Source organism: Malus sylvestris, chromosome 9 (assembly GCF_916048215.2).
Source record: "Malus sylvestris chromosome 9, drMalSylv7.2, whole genome shotgun sequence".
Taxonomy (NCBI): domain Eukaryota; kingdom Viridiplantae; phylum Streptophyta; class Magnoliopsida; order Rosales; family Rosaceae; genus Malus; species Malus sylvestris.
The window spans coordinates 5,347,823-5,362,705 of NC_062268.1; the positions used below are offsets into that span (position 1 = coordinate 5,347,823).

Sequence of the window (14,883 nt, forward strand, 5' to 3'; positions counted from 1 at the left end):
GAGTTTTTTCTTGATAGAATAGTAACGTTCGTGAAATACCAAAAGTAACCTCGTTTAGTTTTCAAATTCCACTTGCATCGGTGACCGAAAAAAATCAGCCTCAGTATCTTTTGAAACTTAAAAGAAAATCCCAAGTTAAAAGTTCAAGTTATTATAACATTTGTTATTAAATTAAGTTGTTTATTACGTGGTTTAATCGAATTCTCATATGTTCTAGTATAAAAATATTGATGTATTAAAAAAAAAAAAAACATTTAATGTACCGTATTGTGTCTCCATTACTATACTTTATTTGGTTTTCGTTCTTCCCTTGCTATACATGCCATAGCACCTACCTTCGCTTAGTTCACTTTCTACCTCTTAATTATCTAATTTAGTTTGATAATTTTTCTTTTACAAATCATAGGCAGATGTTCATGACGTATTTAAATACTTTAAATCGTTCCTTTCTTTTGTTCTCTGGGTTTCTACTCATTTTTTCACATAATTCTTCATTGAAATTTTAGTTAATCATGTGACCATGTTCTTCACTACATGTTCAATTCACGTAAGAGCTTTTCAACATCACCTGAGTAAAGATTTTCAGCGGCCCCATGCTTACTGCTAAAAAAATTCCCCTTCAAGGTTCCGGATTTCCCTTTCAAATCCAAAAATTTATCAAACTATGCACTTTTTCTGGTGAAATGAAAAACCATTAAATAAAAGAAAAACTAATGAAAAATTCTTGAAATTTTTGAATTTTAATGAAAATGACAAAATAAAGAGTGAAGTGAATAGTATCATGATTGACTTTTTAGTGTAAAAATTGATTTTTCGTTAAAGTAAACAATACCGGAAACATTTCGTTAAAATTTCTTAAATAAAATAAAGAATGATCATTGCAAACACAAGAATAAACAAGTGGGACGAGTACCAAAATGTATTTTAGGCTTTTAGCCCGTGACACTTTCAGCGGGCTTTGGTAACACAAGCGACCAGTGACATGGGCATTTTGTTGCAAGTAAAAATTCTATGGCCAATAATCCTACCTAGGGTTGGTTCGGTATGGGATACCGAACCAAAAACAGCATATCAAGTCCCAAACTGACTATTTTCGGGATGGAAATTTGACAACCGATCTCAAACTAAAATTTCGGTATTCCCGAAGTTCGGGATTTTCGAAATATTTTCGGTATTTCGGGATTTCCCGAAATCGAACCTGCATTAAAAATATAAAATTTAAAACCCCAATTTAAAATTAGAGACTGCGGTGAATCGATGAAAATTGAAGGTTGAGAGAGAGAGAGAGAGACAAAGTGCAGAGATAGTCAGACCTTCGTCTTCCTTCTGACCCGAGCCCCCAATTCGAAACCCTAAGCCCCAATTTGAAACCTTAACCTTGATTTGGAAACCCACACATATAGAGAATCGCTAGAGAATCAGAGGTGGGGACGAAGCAGTGAGGCGTGGTGGTGGCCGGAGTGGAGAAAGTTGGTCGGAGTTTGATTGTGAGAGGATGGGTGGGTCTTCGAATTTGAGAGGATAGACAGAAAGAGTTTGAGACTTTGGCGAAGGCAGAGATGGGAGACACTTTGTCTAAAGAGTCTGAGTCTTTAGACATCTTTCTGCCAACTTTCCTTATGTTAATATTAATGCCCTACATATTTTCTATAGTTGTTAGATTAAACATTCATCCCTTTTAAAGATTTGATTAAGGTGCTTCAATCAATTGCCACCTCAATAATTTTCTATTCATTTAATTTCCATGTCATTAATTTAAATGCATTTATATAGAGACATAAGGTAGCTTAGCAACTAATTGCCTATAATATAGGAATTTAATTTCCTCAATCCCCTTCTGCACATTAAATGACATTTTTTTAATAAAATAAAATAAAAAATTATTTAAATAATTCCTCATTTCCTTATTATCAGTATTTAAAAAAAATACTCTTTCTATTAAAATTGTATCAATAAAAAGTCTTCAATACATATTTTTTTTTCATGTATAGATATATAAAAACTATACTTAAAACTTATGGTACATTTGAGAACAAAAGTATCGACTTTTGGTACGTTTAGATTTCAAATGTACCGAGAAACCAAATGTACCAAAAATCCAAATGTACCCATTGTTATGTAACCTTTTTGGTACGTTTAGATTTCAAATATACAGAGAAACCAAATGTACCATAAAACCAAATGTGCCCATTGTCAGGTAATCCTGTTGGTACGTTTAGATTCCTATTGTACCAAAAGACCAAATGAACAAAAAATCTCAAATGTACCACAAAACCAAATGTCTCTATCAGATAACCATTTTGGTACATTTACATTCCAAATGTACCAAGAAATACAAAAAATCAAATCGACTATAAAACTAAATGTGTCCATGTTGTAGGTAACTAGACGTAGCTATATAATCAAACAAATCTTTACTATGTGTTGGGTCTTCTAAATAATAAAATTTGACAATTTTTTTTATAAATATTCTACAATATTCACAAAAAAAAAAGTAAATATTAAAACAAACAATAAAAAATGCATAGAGATGGATAATAAATGCATAAATATAGGGATAATAGAAAAGAAAAAAAAAAGAAAATGAAATGCCCAGGAGATGGATAATGACACACCCCGTCCCGAAGGAGGGCATGCTGGCCGTCACGTGAGAGTGACGTAACCATTTGCACAGTACGGAAGCTTTAAGATACAATTTAAATTGATACACCCGAAGGTGAGTCCTAATTTTGTCCAATCTGTCAGAACACCGTCGAATTCCTCGTAGTCACCACACCTTTGTGATTCCTGAACCTGGAGGGGCGCAAAACCAAAATTGAGTGGGTCAGTAAAACAATTCTTTTCCAAATCCAAACATTTCTCAAAACGTTGTAACCCCTCTCCGTAAAACCTGTATACTTTCCCAGAAATGTAAAATATAAATATACATATATATTCTCAAAACTTCATTTTTACTATCTCAACATTATCTCTTTATCAATCATGCCATGCCATGTCATCTCAACATTTCTCATATTAATTATGCCATGCCACATCATCTCAACAGTAATAAGGTATGAATGCATCAACATAATCATATCAGGTGCAAGAAAGTAATCAACCGTAGGCCCTCTAATAGCCCTATACGGTTGAACCTAGAGCTCAAAATCTATCATTATCACTCTACCGGAGTCACCTCTGTGACCCGTCCGGCCTTCTGCACACAAGTTACGCTCTAGTGCTTCTCATAAATCATCTGTGCACATAATCTAAGGTCACCCACCAGTCGGAATCTCACTAACACTCTCGCGACTGGTCTGTCGTACCCACTCCGCGTGGACTGTACGACTAGCATCTACTTGGATCCAAGGCGAGCGTGCGATGCGGTGAATACTATAAGCACTAAACCATGGTGCAGGATTTGAGCTCAATATATATCATCATCATCATAACAGTAATTAAATACTCATTTGTGCGTCTACCGCACCATTTCATACATATGCATCATAAATCAATTCTTACCTGTGCGTCCACCGCACCAATTCATACATATGCATCATAAATCAATTCTTACCTGTGCGTCCACCGCACCAATTCATACATATGCATCATATATTAATTCATGCATGGCATTTCAACTCACATTTCTATATACTTTTCATATCAATTCTATGCATGGTATTTCACTTCCCGTTTTTTTCCACATAACTCATATGCATTTCATTTTAAACATATTTTCATTTCAATTCAATTTCTGGGAAACGTCAAGTATATATATATACGGAAAACAAAACTGCCCACTCACAGATTACATCGACGTCTCGTAAGTCCCTGAGCATCCCTTGGCCATGCCCGATGCCCGCATAAACCTCACCTATACAAAAGTAACCATTTTGACGTTATTTAACGCCTAACCCAAATCTTAGTTAATAACTCCTCATATATTGCTCAAATTGGGTATATGAATATACCACCGTGACCTACACAACCTCAGGATCATCCCCATATTTTTAAAATAATTTTTGGAGGTCTCACGCGCCCCCACGCGCCTGACGTGGCACGGACCTACGCGCCCCCCACGCGCGGCCACGTGACATGCACACTGACGGCTACAGTGAACGGCGTTAGGGAATATTCCGTCAAATCTTAGTATATTCCGTTAAAAACTAACGGTTACCGTTAAAACTAACTAACGGCGTCAGAATATTCCGTCAAACTTGACGGAATATTCCGTCACCTTCAACCTTCAGCTCCGGCGACCGTCGCCGGCGCCGGAAACTGGGTAAAATTTCAATTCCACTAATCTCACTCGTTTTTCGTCCAATTTCTTCGCATTTTATACCAAAATGAAGCATTTAACACCTACTATCACGTTGAAAGGTTTTTAAGGTCCAAAAACAACAAGATCATACCTTCCAAAATTCCTCAAATTCGGCCAAACTCGAACCCAACGATCCCGACGTCCATTTTGTTCAAACGAGGCATTCCGAGCCTCCTTGGAACTTCCTAAGACTCGTGGTGATCTTGTTTTAACCTAAAACATAACCATACTTAAGTTTGTGAACAGTACAAAATCACGGGGCTTTAAAAACTAGGGTTTCTCGAAGTGAACTCACCTGAAACTTAGACCCCCGTGCTCGTGAAGTTCCCTAGATCACGATGGTGATCTTAGATTGGACGTTGGTGTAGGATTGTGGTTATGCTTGGTGTTTGCCGTGAGTTCGAGAGTAAGAGAGAGAGTGAGAGAGTGTTTTCTGAAGAATAAGAGAGAGAGAGTGACTAAGGAGAGCTGAGGAAGAGAGAGACAACAAAACGGGAAAGGGGGAAGGATTTCAGGAGGTGGGGCTCCCACCTAAGTCCAAATATAATTTAACACATACGAATATAATCTAACCCTAGTTTAGGATCTTAAAATAAAACAAACACCAAAATTACGCACCTTAATCCCGTTTAAGGGCGTTTTTGTAATTTCACGTCCTCGGTATTTAGTAATTCTGGGACGGGTTGTGACAATCTCCCCTCCTTATAGAATTTCGTCCCCGAAATTCCAGTCATCAACCAGAACATCAAAACTCATAGAATAGCCTCGGATACATATTTCTCATCCGTTCTTCTGTCTCCCAAGTAGCTTCTTCAGTTGAATGGTTTCTCCACAATACTTTTACCAAGCTCACGGTCTTATTCCTTAGAGTCTTATCTTTCCAATCCAGTATAGTCACTGGTTCCTCATCATACGTCAAATCCGGATTAATTTCCAAAAGTTGAGGAGGAATCACATGTGAAGGATCTGAAACATAATGCCGAAGCATCGAGACATGAGACACATTATGTACCTTAGACAACTCTGGAGGCCATTCAATTCTATAATCAACTTCACTAACCTTTCGATGATCACGCTAAGTCCGATTCATTTAGGATTTAACTTGCCTTCCTTTCCAACCCGAATTATACTTTTCTATGGTGAACACTTCGAAAATATAAAACCATTTACCTTATATACTCGATTAGTGGCATATCTATATGTTGATCTCTTTTGCCATTCCTGGTTACTTCAGGTTAACTTAATCACCTGAATACTTTGAGTAGACTCATCCATAGTCTCAAGGTCTACTAAAACTCTTTCTTGATTGAATCTTTCTCTATTCAGAAGCATTTCATTCACACGACACGCTTCAGGGACCCTATGGCGTTATTTCGGAAACTGCGCACCCAACATACTTAAGAAACTCAGCAGTTCCGTAATCCAATTCTCTTTCCATAAAACAAATAAGTACCGTTGTCCTGTCTGGGAAAAAGTTATTACTCAACACTGGAGTAAATATACTAACTTGTTACATTGACCAACTATCACTTCAAATTCGATCATAACCATCTTGTGTACAAGGAAGCTTGTACACATAATCCAAAGTAATATCTTTCCATTTCCACTGCGAAACAGAAAATAATTATCTCAATCCAAAGGTTTATCTCTTTCTGCCTCAATCTGCTGACCAAATAAAACTGTCGAATGGTATGATAAATCTTATTACTTTTGGAATATTGCAGAAGTTAAACAATGTACTTTGTCCAAAATTGCTTATTTTAAACCCACAGCATTAGGCACATACTTCTCGTTTGCTTGTATTCACATACCATCCGATTCACGAATCATGTACTCATTCTTTTTCCTTTCTTTCCTTGCCTTAGTTAATTCTTAAATTTCTTCGTTAACCATTTGAGTCTCGAGTACGACCTTACCAAAAGGCCTAACTTGAAACTTAGCAAGTAGAGCTTCTTCTCGATCTCCAATTCTCAACTTTACTTCAGTTGATTTCCAATCCACAAGAAGATAATCTTGGCAAGCGTACCAAGCATTAATTCTTACTGGAGTCTTCTCATCAAGTGCTTCAGCTACAACAATTCACGATCACCCTGATCGTACAATCATAATCACTAAGTAATTCAATCCATCTTTGTTGCCTCATATCAAAATCCTTCCGAGTAAACAAATATTGGAGACTCTTTTGATTTGTAAAATCTTGCATTCTTATCAACATATAATGTCTCCATAACTTCACAGCAAGGATGATAATCGTGACTTCCAAATCACCAGTAGGGTAATTCATCTCATGAGATTCCATTTGTCGTGAAACATATACAATCACCCTAACATTTGCATCAACATGCCTCCAATACCATTCAAGAAACATCACTAAAAATTTATGATTACCACTATTCTCTGGGAATACCAAAATACGTGCATGAGTGAGGAAATACTTCAGTTGTTGAATCCTTTGCTCACAATTTTCTTCCCACTCATACATAACCTCTTTTCTCAACAGTCTCGTCAATGACAAAGCAATGACTGAAAAATCTTTCACAACCATCCAAGATAGCCTGGTAAGTTAAGAAATTCCAAATCTCAATTACGACTCGTGGTTGTTCCAAATTCTCAATTTCTGCTATCTTTTAAGGATTCACTTGAATACCTTAAGAATATATAACAATTCTCAGAATGCCACTTGATTCATTTAACTTTAGCCTTTGCTAAACTTAGCATACAACCAACGTTCTCTCAATCTTTGCTTCATCGACTTAATACGTTTACATGCTCTACTCTGGCTCAGAATATCTTCAATGAAAATGATATCAATTTATCAAGGCATTATTGGAATACTTCATCCATCAACTCATAAAACAGCATGAGTATCCATATAGCATCACCAAACTTCATAAAGACTATAACAAGTCCAGAAAACCATCTTATGATCAACGTCACTTAAAATATTCAATTGGTAGTAACCAGATCTCAATTCAATCTTTGAATCTTCGCAATTTACTTCTGAGCTGGTTAAATAAACATCAGTACATCACCATGGATAACGGTTCTCAATCGTTACCCGACTCCATTGTCTATAATCAATGGATAGCCTTAAAAATCCATTTTCTTCCTCACCAACGAACTGGGGTTCCCCCAAAGCGTTGTACTAGGTTGAATAAAACTTTTATCAACCAATTCTTTCAACTGAATTTCCAATTCCCTTAACTCATCCTGAACCAATCTCCAATATAAATTTATACCTGGCAACAATTCAATAGTGAACCTCATATCTCTGCCTGAAGGCAATCCAGGTATACTTTCAAGGAAGACATCAAGAAAAGTCTAACCCCTTTTTCATTTTTTCACACTTCTCCGAGCAACATCCTTTAGTACCACATGAACTAAGTATTTTTGGGCAGCCTTTCAAAACAATCTCTTTGCTTTCACAGCATAAATAATGGCTGAACTCACTTCACTTTGCATGCCCACTCATTAAGGTAACCTCTGATCATCCAGATCGATGGAAAGTGACTGGTTTCCCGTAACAATCCATCTAGTCACAATTATAACCAACCAATCTAATGGAACAGAATTAACTGATACAATACATACTTTATTACTACTAAGCATTCTGAATAAGTACAACACTAACATAAAATAACCTACCGGTTTGCTTGCTTAACGAATCCACAAATGAGTTATTAATATTACGGTCTGCAGCCCGCAATACTGATAAATCATCGTTGTCTCGATAAGTAGGCAACCACTCTCAAAGATATAACATTACTATTTTGTCACTCAATACAAAATACATACACTCGTCTCTACTACATTTATTTACTACTCTCTAGGTAATAACATACATAATAAGAAATATATCAGCCGAAGTCAACTAGAATGACCAATACGGCTGATTCAACTCTTATCTCAATAATACGTCGGCCGAATCCACTCCGCGTGGTCGGTACGGCCGAGCCTATAACTCACCAATTTCTCATGCGTCAGCCAGATCCACCTCTCATGGTCTGTACGGCTGAACATATAACTCATCAAATCTCTCTGTACCCACGGTCAATCCGACCAAACTACTAAGTTCATAAACTTGCTGAATCGACACTACGATGTCATAGAAAACTGTTGGGTACAACTGATTCTAGGGACGATTCACAATTCTGTGTCCCCTCTGTTCACATAAACACATTCATTAATTTCACACTTCCCAAAGTGTTAATTTTGTACCTGCTGCACAAAGTACATTTCCTTTACTCGAGACACCTTGTCTAAAATATCTGGGATTACCAGTATATCCATCACTTTTACTCTGACCAGCGACATTAAAACCTCAGCTGGAAGAATTAACTCTAGCTTCACTTCTTTCGAAGCTCTGAATCTTTCTATATCCTTGATATGACGAATCATTAACTTTATCGTCTTCTTTTAATTCCCATTCATTTCTTATTCTTCTTTATTCTCGTTGCTCATGTTCTCAGAGTCCTCAAGACTCAACAGCATCTCGTATATTCCTGGTAAGAAGTACAATGGATAGTGGTCACCCAAATTACCACTTCCCTTTTTGTCACCCAACTTAAAACAACATAACACCTCCACCAAATTAACAACAATATCTGGATGGAACGAGGCAAGTCTGAAAACTTTCTATAATATCCCTCGATCATCACCTTCCTTGTCTCATATTTGTAAACACTTGTTTACTACCATCGATAAATGCCGGAGGGATAAACTTTTCCTTTAAACAAGTCCTTAAACAATTCTCAATCGACTGATTCCTCTGGTGACAACAATTCATACTCCTGTTTCCACCAGGATACAAATTCATAACCAAAACCAGGTAGTCGTCTCGACCCCTTGTCAGAAGGAAGATTCCTTTGACTTGCATATTCCGAAACATCTTTTCCAATTGGTTAATCCGTCACTTTGTTCCCTCAGGTTCATCATTTCTCTTAAGTGATTCAAATTCAACTCATAACCCGTCTTAAAATGTCCATTTTTCTAATATACTGAATCACCATAAGAATAGTTTCCCCTAACCCGCTAATCAAGGAGACTAAGTTCCTCTAACTACGTGGTTTGCTACGAGGCGGTGTAGTTCTGACAGAATTCACTAGAAACTTCTCAAGATGTCCAAGATTGCAACCATGCTCTGATACCAACTGACACACCCCGTCCCGAAGGAGGGCATGCTGGCCGTCACGTGAGAGTGACGTAACCATTTGCACAGTACGGAAGCTTTAAGATACAATTTAAATTGATACACCCGAAGGTGAGTCCTAATTTTGTCCAATCTGTCAGAACACCGTCGAATTCCTCGTAGTCACCACACCTTTGTGATTCCTGAACCTGGAGGGGCGCAAAACCAAAATTGAGTGGGTCAGTAAAACAATTCTTTTCCAAATCCAAACATTTCTCAAAACGTTGTAACCCCTCTCCGTAAAACCTGTATACTTTCCCAGAAATGTAAAATATAAATATACATATATATTCTCAAAACTTCATTTTTACTATCTCAACATTATCTCTTTATCAATCATGCCATGCCATGTCATCTCAACATTTCTCATATTAATTATGCCATGCCACATCATCTCAACAGTAATAAGGTATGAATGCATCAACATAATCATATCAGGTGCAAGAAAGTAATCAACCGTAGGCCCTCTAATAGCCCTATACGGTTGAACCTAGAGCTCAAAATCTATCATTATCACTCTACCGGAGTCACCTCTGTGACCCGTCCGGCCTTCTGCACACAAGTTACGCTCTAGTGCTTCTCATAAATCATCTGTGCACATAATCTAAGGTCACCCACCAGTCGGAATCTCACTAACACTCTCGCGACTGGTCTGTCGTACCCACTCCGCGTGGACTGTACGACTAGCATCTACTTGGATCCAAGGCGAGCGTGCGATGCGGTGAATACTATAAGCACTAAACCATGGTGCAGGATTTGAGCTCAATATATATCATCATCATCATAACAGTAATTAAATACTCATTTGTGCGTCTACCGCACCATTTCATACATATGCATCATAAATCAATTCTTACCTGTGCGTCCACCGCACCAATTCATACATATGCATCATAAATCAATTCTTACCTGTGCGTCCACCGCACCAATTCATACATATGCATCATATATTAATTCATGCATGGCATTTCAACTCACATTTCTATATACTTTTCATATCAATTCTATGCATGGTATTTCACTTCCCGTTTTTTTCCACATAACTCATATGCATTTCATTTTAAACATATTTTCATTTCAATTCAATTTCTGGGAAACGTCAAGTATATATATATACGGAAAACAAAACTGCCCACTCACAGATTACATCGACGTCTCGTAAGTCCCTGAGCATCCCTTGGCCATGCCCGATGCCCGCATAAACCTCACCTATACAAAAGTAACCATTTTGACGTTATTTAACGCCTAACCCAAATCTTAGTTAATAACTCCTCATATATTGCTCAAATTGGGTATATGAATATACCACCGTGACCTACACAACCTCAGGATCATCCCCATATTTTTAAAATAATTTTTGGAGGTCTCACGCGCCCCCACGCGCCTGACGTGGCACGGACCTACGCGCCCCCCACGCGCGGCCACGTGACATGCACACTGACGGCTACAGTGAACGGCGTTAGGGAATATTCCGTCAAATCTTAGTATATTCCGTTAAAAACTAACGGTTACCGTTAAAACTAACTAACGGCGTCAGAATATTCCGTCAAACTTGACGGAATATTCCGTCACCTTCAACCTTCAGCTCCGGCGACCGTCGCCGGCGCCGGAAACTGGGTAAAATTTCAATTCCACTAATCTCACTCGTTTTTCGTCCAATTTCTTCGCATTTTATACCAAAATGAAGCATTTAACACCTACTATCACGTTGAAAGGTTTTTAAGGTCCAAAAACAACAAGATCATACCTTCCAAAATTCCTCAAATTCGGCCAAACTCGAACCCAACGATCCCGACGTCCATTTTGTTCAAACGAGGCATTCCGAGCCTCCTTGGAACTTCCTAAGACTCGTGGTGATCTTGTTTTAACCTAAAACATAACCATACTTAAGTTTGTGAACAGTACAAAATCACGGGGCTTTAAAAACTAGGGTTTCTCGAAGTGAACTCACCTGAAACTTATACCCCCGTGCTCGTGAAGTTCCCTAGATCACGATGGTGATCTTAGATTGGACGTTGGTGTAGGATTGTGGTTATGCTTGGTGTTTGCCGTGAGTTCGAGAGTAAGAGAGAGAGTGAGAGAGTGTTTTCTGAAGAATAAGAGAGAGAGAGTGACTAAGGAGAGCTGAGGAAGAGAGAGACAACAAAACGGGAAAGGGGGAAGGATTTCAGGAGGTGGGGCTCCCACCTAAGTCCAAATATAATTTAACACATACGAATATAATCTAACCCTAGTTTAGGATCTTAAAATAAAACAAACACCAAAATTACGCACCTTAATCCCGTTTAAGGGCGTTTTTGTAATTTCACGTCCTCGGTATTTAGTAATTCTGGGACGGGTTGTGACAGATAATAAATGCATAAATATAGGGATAATAGGGATAATAGGAACTGAAATTAATAACCAAAATTTTAGGAAAATGTTTGATCAAATTTTCAAAAGGAGTGTATGTTTAGTCTAAAAAATTAAAAAACGAGGCATCTATATCAAAATGCCCCTATTATATAATATGCTATGTTTGCAGTTTGCTTGATAGTAATTTAGACAACACACAACATTCATGTGCTTTTCTGCGCACTTTGATTATTTTAATAATATATAATAGATCGAACAAGTTTTAAAAACTTGGATATGTGTCCACCCGGGATTAGGTGTAAGGATGAGTGGCTGCTGAATTTTCAACAGCCAAGTTAATTTCTAATAGAATTAAAACTTAAACACGTGTCCACTCAAGATTGGGTGCATGGAGAAGTGGCTGCTGAATTTACAGCAGCCAAGTTAATTCCTAATAGATATTGCAGTTTGCTTTGCTGCACACTTTGTCCTTTGGTAGCATGGGAAGTACGAACCAAAAGCAAAAGGAAAAGAAGATTTCGGGATTATCGAAAAATAAAATTTGAAAACCAATCCCATACCGAATATTTCGGTACTTTTTGGTACGGGATTACTAAAGTTCGGGATAATTTCGGTTTCGGTTTAGGATTTTTCGGTTTGGTTTGAGAATTTTGAGAATTTTTTTCAGCCCTAATCCTACCATAGCAAATCCATGTTTCCACCTCCCTTGAGGCCACTTCCAACCTGCTGAAAGCTTGAGTATTCAGTGTGGAGCCATGGGTGTTGGGGTTAGCAGAAAGACAACAACAATCTGTTTTTGAGCTTAAATCTTTAACGAAAATTTTATTTTAATTTTTTTACCACTACAAATTACCTTCCATACCCTATTACGACGTTTTCACTACCCTACCTATTATCCAACTAAGCAAGCAACTCATGAATGCATGTTGTTGTTGATAGAAATATTAATTTGCTTAATTTCTGATTTGTTTTCTCAGATTTTTATAGTTCCTATATCAATATTTTGATAGAAATATTAATTTACTTAATTTCTTGTTTTCTCAGATTTTTATAGTTCCTATATCAATATTGTTCTTTCTTTGAACTGTGTTTATATTAATCATACTCATTTCCTTTTTTTGTCAGGTTTCTGATTGTAATTAAGGGGCCTAAAGGCTTCTGAAAGAGAGTAAAAAGGATCAAAAATTGATTTTATTTTCATGGCAAAGACCAATATGCCTTTTAGCAACATTTTAAGCATCTTAATATCATGAAAATATAAAGATGAGTATTGGAATAAAAGTAAAAGATTTAAGATATAATTAAACAGTTCATGAACTAATTAGGTGAGAACTACAACAAGCGGAGCCCCTCTTCCTTGTTCAAAGGAGAGACAAACATTAACAGAAGAAAAAAGCAAAGAAAACTGAACAAATAAACGATGTGTGAACTACGTAAGCACACATCCAAATGAGAGCTCGACAACATCGATCCCTTCAACTGATAGACGAGGGGCTAAAGCTCCCATTGTTGCAAACAAGAAATTAAAAACACTAACAACGCTGTCTAAGAAGAGGCTCCATAGTTCCTGCTTCATTTGTTCATGCCGGTAGCGTTCTTGACTGCGTCGACAGCACCCACTGCCTTGGCCTGCACAGTCTGGCCAGCACCCTGCATTGTTCCCATAGCAGACTGGGCGGCACTGTTGGCCTTGTCCATCATTGTGCTGGTCTTCTCCTGTCAAATCCAAAATCATCCAGCACAACACACACACACACACATCAATCTCTATGCACAATCAATCGTAAAGCAAAAGAAAACGCTACGAAAACTGTTATTGACGCTTCAAAATAGTCGATCATACAAGCACTACAATCGTAAGAACAAAGAAGAAACGAGTGCAGCATGACTATTTTGAAACGCTAGTAAGTTTCAAAACGAAAAATGGAGATGAGTTAGGGTTTACCTGAGCTTGGCCCTTGGCCACTCCAGCGTTGTAGCTCATCTTCTGAGTGTTGTCAGCCATTTTCTTCTTGTTGGAAACTGGAGCAAAAACACTTAGAAATCGAATGAAGGCTTTTGAGAGATGGAATTTGATTTGCTTGATGATGAATTACTTAGATGGACATAGGTTTATATAGAATTTCGGACCAGCTGAATGTCGACACGTGTGATGCCACGCGTAAGTTATTCACTGGCTTGCTCTGAGATCGTTCTCGCGACTAACACGTGTCGCGTTATCAATTGGATGGCCTCCTGATCAGGAAGCGGTTTATCTCCTGCGGTAGTTGCTCACTTGCTGTTCATAGGGTTTTGACAGTTTTGTGAAGGGACGCTACTTTAACAGTCATATTATTGATTATTTGGGATGATAATGTCATCAATGAGATGGGAGATGATGGACTTAACCGTGACCGCACATCCCCTCTTATAGAAAGATTAGGCTTCTCTACCCTTCCATTTCTCATACACTTTTATCTCATTTTATTTGTGCGATCACGATTAAGGTAGGTCAATATTTTATATTACTATTGATTTTTGTCTTATTATCTCTATAATAAAAATCAATATAAAATATTGATGTGGTTTAACGGTGACCGCACAAAATAGGAGGGGATGAGAATGTATGGAAAATGGGAGGGCAAAGAAGCCGGTCCAAGATACAGAATTTAGTTTCTGTCTCTGTAGACTTTATTACAAAAAATTACTGTTGTCTCTTACAACATTACGTATGTAGTAGTCATGGGATGCATTATTGTTAGAGAAACTGTGTAAACATCATTATTAGAGAAATTTTTTGAAGCCTTATATGAATTTATATTCTTTTTTATTTGTCATATGAACAAAATTTTACGCGATTTGTCATAACAATTTTTTGAAATTATTAATTTGTCATTTTACTCTATTTTTTTTAAGTTTTCCATCCAAATAGTTCGGTGCCTTGCACATAAGTGTTATTTCGGACTTTTGACCTCATTTTCACAAGTTTTTAATTTTTTGTTTTTATACAAAAGATATATTTACACCAGGAGGTGAGGAAATAAATTAGTTTTGGACATTT

General features: G+C 37.3%; 1 protein-coding gene across 1 annotated transcript; it reads right to left on the bottom strand.

The window, feature by feature from the left end:
- Positions 1–13,141: 13,141 nt before the first annotated feature.
- LOC126582996 (uncharacterized) lies at positions 13,142–13,953 on the bottom strand. The gene is made up of 2 exons (XM_050247286.1): positions 13,789–13,953; positions 13,142–13,559 (listed from the first exon to the last, which is right to left on the bottom strand). The coding sequence occupies exons 1-2, from the start codon at positions 13,846–13,848 to the stop codon at positions 13,416–13,418; spliced, it is 204 nt and encodes a 67-aa protein (XP_050103243.1). The 5' UTR covers positions 13,849–13,953; the 3' UTR covers positions 13,142–13,415.
- Positions 13,954–14,883: the final 930 nt, after the last annotated feature.

Excerpts from the sequence above, each read along its gene's own strand:
- LOC126582996 (XM_050247286.1), bottom strand. The coding sequence starts at position 13,848 with ATGGCTGACAACACTCAGAAGATGAGCTACAACGCTGGAGTGGCCAAG. Across the intron at positions 13,560-13,788 it reads TGGCCAAGGGCCAAGCTCAG|GAGAAGACCAGCACAATGAT; the intron begins GTAAACCCTAAC and ends TGGATTTGACAG.